Here is a 6601-nt window from a genome sequence, read left to right on the forward strand (position 1 = left end):
TTTACTATTTTAGATCTTGTGGATCTGCTAGTTTTACTATTTTAGATCTTGTGGATCTGCTAGTTTTACTATTTTAGATCTTGTGGATCTGCTAGTTTTACTATTTTAGATCTTGTGGATCTGCTAGGTTTACTATTTTAGATCTTGTGGATCTGCTAGTTTTACTATTTTAGATCTTGTGGATCTGCTAGTTTTACTATTTTAGATCTTGTGGATCTGCTAGTTTTACTATTTTAGATCTTGTGGATCTGCTAGGTTTACTATTTTAGATCTTGTGGATCTGCTAGTTTTACTATTTTAGATCTTGTGGATCTGCTAGTTTTACTATTTTAGATCTTGTGGATCTGCTAGTTTTACTATTTTAGATCTTGTTGATCTGCTAGTTTTACTATTTTAGATCTTGTGGATCTGCTAGGTTTACTATTTTTGAACAATCCTGAAAAGTCAAAGTTTCAGACATTATGAGATTCCCACTCGACAGAGACAACATGCAATTCATGCGTGTGTGTTTGCGTGTGTGTTTGCGTGTGTGTGTGTGTGTGTGTGTGTGTGTGTGTGTGTGTGTGTGCATGTAGGTGCAAGACTTCGGGCTACAGCATTTATTCGGTATGAGGAGTCTGCGTCTGCTGTCTCTTGCAGGTATGTGCTCTCGTCTCCCGTTTCCATCTCTCCTCCTCCTCCATATCCTACACACACACAAACACACACTCTCACACACACACACACAAACACACACACACACACACACACACACACACACACACACACACACACACATACACACGCACACTCATTTAACTCTTGAGTGTGTCAAATTGACCCGTAACTTGAACACCCAGGATTTTAGCCGTGTACCATTGCATTGAACCGGTCTGGTAACCTGAACTGAGTGAACTCAATGAGCATTCAAGCACATTGCCATGTCTACCTGCAGCTTGCATCCATCTCTCCACCCTAGTCAGTGTCCCTTTACTGGGCATGTCGTAATATAGTGTGTTATCTCATTAAACCTTGGTGCTTTCACGGAACCGGTCGCGAGCCGGCTTGCGTTTCCACCAGTTTTAAGCAGAACTTTTCTAATTGAGGGCAGTATAGCTGAATGAGTTTCTGGGGAGCAGGAATCCCCAGCTGCCCAGGTCCACAGGTTCGATTTCAGGCCTTGCTAGCAACGTGTCGAATAACCGATCGAAGTGTCCAGATTTCATGGAGTAAATTCAATGGTCAGTTCTCACTTGCCATTGCCATCTGCATCCAACCTGTTAACCCATTCTGAACGGGCACCCATTTTGGTGTTAGCATTATGTTATGCTTTAGCTATTTAAAAATAGCAGATCTACAAGCTCGTATCGCGCCACTCGGTGGCGCGATATGAGCTTGTAGGTCTGCTATTTTTGAAAACCTGGAAACCTCGTACGAATCTGATCTCAGGTCAGAATGGGTTAAATAGTGGCACTCCCACTTTGGTTCCCAGTTCAAGGCAAGAGAGAGAATTTTTTGGTTCCAGTTCCGAACCAACTTTTGGGGGTTCTGGGCCAATTAGGCGGGGGGAAAAAGAACAGAACCAGTTCAACCCCAGTGAGTGGACTCTGCCAGCTGTCAGAGAAAATGTGAATCTGCAGGAGAATCTGTCAGAGAAAATAATGTTAATGACCGTACCTGCTTTTATAAAAAATACCTTGTATTATCTCTCCACCCTGATTATTTGTTAATCCTAGTCACCTGTGTCCTGTTTGCCCCAGCCTATCCCTGTGTTGACTGTCAGTTCAGTTGATTCACCTGGGTCCTGTTAGTGCCGTGTCTATTTAAACTCCCTTGTGTGTGTATAGTCAGTTCTTTCTTTGTCAGTTTGCCGTTTGTAGTGTCAGTGTGAGTGTAGTGTTTAGGCTGTGAGCCTTCTGTGGTCGAGCTTTTATGTTTTATTGTCAGCCCTTTTGGTTAATATTAAACCTTTTGAATTTATCCTCACCTGCCTTCACACATCCTGCATTTGTGGTCCTATTACATACCCTGGCAGATATTTTTACTACAGTATTTTTCACTTTACTTGAGTATGTAAAATTCTCTGTACTTTTACTAGTACACACAATTTTAACTGCAAATATTATACTTTTACTCCACTACAATTATTTGAAAACATTAGTTTCTAGTAACTTTGTAGATTACTACATGACTATGATTACATGACTATTATACATTTCGGTCATTTGAAATTAGTGGATCTACAAGCTCACAATGTATCGCGATGTGACGCATTGTGAGCTATGCCATAAATTCCTAGAATTTATAGATATAATATGGTAGACAAGCTGACAATGATCGATCCTCTTGTTCAGGTTTCAGACACACCTCAGGCATGTACAGTATATTATTACTTATTACTACATCATAATATACAGTATACACTGACACGGAGCAAGACCGGAACGCCCAAAAACGTCACATCCGGTTTTTTTACCCTGGGCAGAATTTTCTATGGCTGCCAATACAACTTTTTCCAATCCTTAATCACATACGGACAAACATCTATGCCGATAATATCTAACTTGCGGAGGTAACGTGCCTTGTCCACGGGCAACAGATCTTTCAACGTATGGCATTGCAAATACGTTTGATAATCGCTAGTCTGCGCAATATTGTTTTGGAAATGCCGCAAATTGCATCGCAGTGAACGAGAGCAAATCACAACTTCCCCTGGGGGTGGTGACTCCGCCCTGAATACGCGTTCTCGTGTCAGTGTATATTACTACTGTAATTCATATATATTACTACTGTAAATTATATGTATTGGCCGTGGCCCAGACCCCCTCTAAATAATTTGTTCCAGGGACCTCCAGAAGCAAAGATTTTAGTTAAAGATTTTCCCTTTACAAACATATAGTATATTCAAAGATTTGCACAAATGTTCATGTTTTTTTCTTTTTTACAATAGTTTTGAACAGACAAAGTATATCCCTTAGTGTAGCAGTATTTGGATACCCAGCATCTCTTACTGTAGATGTCTGTTAGTAATGTTAATGCTAGTTACAGAAACTTTCTAGGTTTTAATTCTTGTCCGATCTTTGAAGCAGATCGGATTAGCTATTAACAGTATTTAGGATGGCGCAGTACCCACCTTAGATTTTATAATGATCTTGCTATTATTCTTGCTAACAATTAAAATGGCAGCTATGTTATTTAAATTAGGGTGAAGATACAATAGGAATTGAAAGCCAATAATTGTACCCTCTTTATACTTCTTTGTATAATGTATAATGGAATGGAACAAGAAGAATCTTTAATCTTAATAGAAAGTCAAAGCTTGAGAGATTATTAAGTGTACTTTTTACCAATGGCTTTCTGTCAGTGTCTGCGTTTAGTTTTTTATCAATTGCAGTGATGTTTTCTTTTTTTTTAGAATAAAATGTTATCCCACGATTTTATAACCCATTATTTTGTAATCCTGGGGTCTACACTCCCTCCGTCAACCCGGGGAGAGCAACGGACTGAGCTCATGCTTCTTCCTTCAGGGGGGAGTTTCCCTGGTTGGACGTAGCGCATGGAAGGAACACGTCACGTTATTCCAACCAGTTCCTTTCCCCTCCATCAGGCTGCAGTTTATGCAGTGATTTTTTTTTATTGTTGTTCACTATGGCAAAGGTTACCTTAAGTGTAAAGGGGAAAAAAAGAGAATGACCTTTAATGTGGTTAACTTGACTTCTGTTTCTCCCTTCACAAAAAAACACACACAAGTGTTGCGTCAGAATCAGAATCAGTTTTTATTGTCTCTTCCACAATAAACAATAGGTTACCGTTCTCCGCAAGTCATGGTGCTTGTCACATTTTAAAACAATAGACACGTTAAAAAGAGGCAAATCCATTAAAAAGATTCACACCCGTGCGCTAATTTATTAAAGTCTAACTCATGTTGCTATGATTAAGTGATGTAATGGTGATGTAAAACACACATTAAACTCTCTTTATTGTTAATGGCATTTAATGTTTGTGTTAGTGACTAAACAAACATTAAACTCTGTCCATTGTCAATGGCGTTTTTAATGTTTGTTGTTTAACTAAAAACAAACATTAAACCTGTATATAGGAGGGGATAGCGACCCTCAAAAAGGTAGAGAGAAAGAAAGCAGACACCATTGGTAAATTAAAAAAAGAGAAAAAAGGCTGATGCATCCAAACATTCCAAAGTGCAATACAGTACTATTCATACGTGCTATTCATCTCTCTAGATGATGGCTTTGTAGCCTGGAAACCAGATGAATCTGCCACAGGGAAAGGCCATGCCAGGCTAATGGCTTTGGGGGCAGTATGGAGTGTTATGGGGATAGTTTCATTGCCTTTCTCCCACTGTTCAAGTTCGCCCTCTGGTGTCTACATCCAGTATCACAAAATGGTGAAGCCATTCTGTTACCATGAGAGTGCAACTAATTCTGATTCCCTCACCAGTATCTTCCTCCTCCTCATTCCAATGAGAGTGTGTCTTTATTTATTAACCCATTCTGACCTGAGATCAGATTCATACGAGGTTTCCGCCGGACACACACTGGTCCTGATGAACCAATTCTGACCTGAGATCAGATTCTAATAAATGTCAGTCGTTCTTCGATTTAAAAAAAAATAGCAGACCTACAAGCTCGTATCGCGCCACTCGGTGGCGCGATATGAGCTTGTAGATCTGCTATTTTTCAATAGCTAAAGCATAACATGATGCCGACACCAAAATGGGTGCCCGTTTAGAATGGGTTAAAGAAACTAGAACTGTGCCCGTTGGGGGGAGATCAGGTGTGCCCGTTGGGCACTGGCCTACTTGAAACGATGCAAGTTGGAAATGCATACCCCGCCCAGTTCTGTATCCCTTTTATGCCCATATTATATGGAGTTCTTTGTCAGGCATGCCCAAATAGTTATTATGTCTGTGTCTCTTTCTTGCCCATACTGTATATGGAGTTCTTTGTCAGGCATGCTCAAAATATGGATACTATGGATAATAACTCAATTTTACCTACCTACCTACCTACCTATTTCATTTTCCTGGGTTTACAGAAATGCCCCTTCAAGGTGTTGTTAATTCTATTCTGATTCCCTGAATAGATAGTCCCTCTATTTCTTTTTTTTTTTAAGATATTTTTTGCGGCTTACGCCTTTTATTGTTTTTTTTAAGGGACAGACAGTAGGCTGACAGGAAACGGGAGAGAGATGGGGGAAGACATGCAGTAAAGGCCGTGTCGGGCTCGGGAGTCGAACCCGCGGCACACTGCGACTGGATTACCAGTCGGGTGCCCAGATGGTTACGCTACCGCCTGGGCCCTCTTTCTTCTTTTCAGTAGCAAAGCAGTAGAATTAGCAAGGCTAATCCGTGTGTGTGTGTGTGTGTGTGTGTGTGTGTGTGTGTGTGTGTGTGTGTGTGTGTGTGTGTGTGTGTGTGTGTGTGTGTGTGTGTGTGTGTGTGTGTGTGTGTGTGTGTGTGTGTGTGTGTGTGTGTGTGTGTGTGTGTGTGTGTGTGTGTGTGTGTGTGTGTGTGTGTGTGTTTTCCAGGCTGCCCCTTGCTGACCACCACTGGCCTGTCAGGCCTGATCCAACTGCAGGAGCTGGAGGAGCTGGAGCTGACCAACTGCCCCGGAGCCACCGCCGAGCTCTTCAAGTACTACTCCCAGCACCTGCCACACTGCATGGTGATCGAGTAGAGCCGCCGACCCCACCTCCACCACCGCCGACACTACGCCATACCTCCACCTCCTTCCAGCCCACCCCTCTCCCCCCTCGCTCTCCACCCCCCCCCCCCCCCCCCCCCCCCCCGCTGAGACCCCCCTCCCCCTCCCTGACGTTAACGCTTAATGCCATGAGTTTTTCATCAACCGCCTATTCCAAACCCCTCAAAACCCTAACCCCGCTTTCGAAAGAGGGGGACAACCTGAAAGGCAAGATGGACAGTTGGACGGAGGGATGGATGGATGGACAGAAGGACAGACTGGCGAGAGGTGGGCAGACACTGATGATCGCTGCATACTCCCCACACCCAGAGCTATGTGACCAATGGGACAGGGGTTCCTGCGGCGTTTGAGGGGAAGGTGCCAGAAAGGAAAGCTTCGGTACAGATGAGGGGAGGCGAGCCGCATTCCTTATTCGCAAAAAAAAAAAAAGTGGTTTCAGAAAAAACAACGTTGCGTTTACAGAAAAGGGAATTTCAATACGTTTTATTTTTTATTTTTAGGAGGGGATGTTTCTTAAACAGACTTTGGTGGGGTTCTTTTTTGGGAGCAATCCGCCATTGACCGTATAGTCATGAAGATACGCGTGCGGATTGGGACTTGGCATCAAGGAGTGTGATGGAAAAAATAATAATAATACAATTGGAAGACTTTGTGTGGGACATGTTTCAGTGGAGCTGATGGAGGTTGCACATGCGTTGTACACTGTAAACACACACGGATAGAATCTGAAATAAATTAACTCCTCAAGGCCACGAGGAGTAACGTCGCTATTCCCGCCACGTTGTGTAATATAGTTAGTTACCTTTTTTTTCAGAGGGTATAAAAGTTGAACTTGCCGTGTGGGAGAGACGACAACCCAGCCAGTAAGAGAGAGAGAGAGAGAGACGAAGAGACGTGGC

General features: G+C 42.5%; 1 protein-coding gene across 1 annotated transcript in view; it reads left to right on the forward strand.

Moving 5' to 3' along the window:
* Positions 1-5675, forward strand: part of fbxl16 (F-box and leucine-rich repeat protein 16) — a gene marked incomplete at its 3' end in the record, with an annotated part of 74847 nt that extends 69172 nt beyond the window's left edge. Inside the window, exons 6-7 of the mRNA XM_083780209.1 lie at positions 576-639; positions 5527-5675. Coding sequence (XP_083636335.1) covers positions 576-639; positions 5527-5675 — 213 coding nt within the window. The remainder of the gene's footprint in view (positions 1-575; positions 640-5526) is intronic.
* Between the last annotated feature and the right edge of the window lie 926 nt (positions 5676-6601).

The sequence above is a fragment of the Protomyctophum parallelum genome (genome assembly GCF_964188405.1).
Source record: "Protomyctophum parallelum genome assembly, chromosome: 13".
NCBI lineage: Eukaryota > Metazoa > Chordata > Actinopteri > Myctophiformes > Myctophidae > Protomyctophum > Protomyctophum parallelum.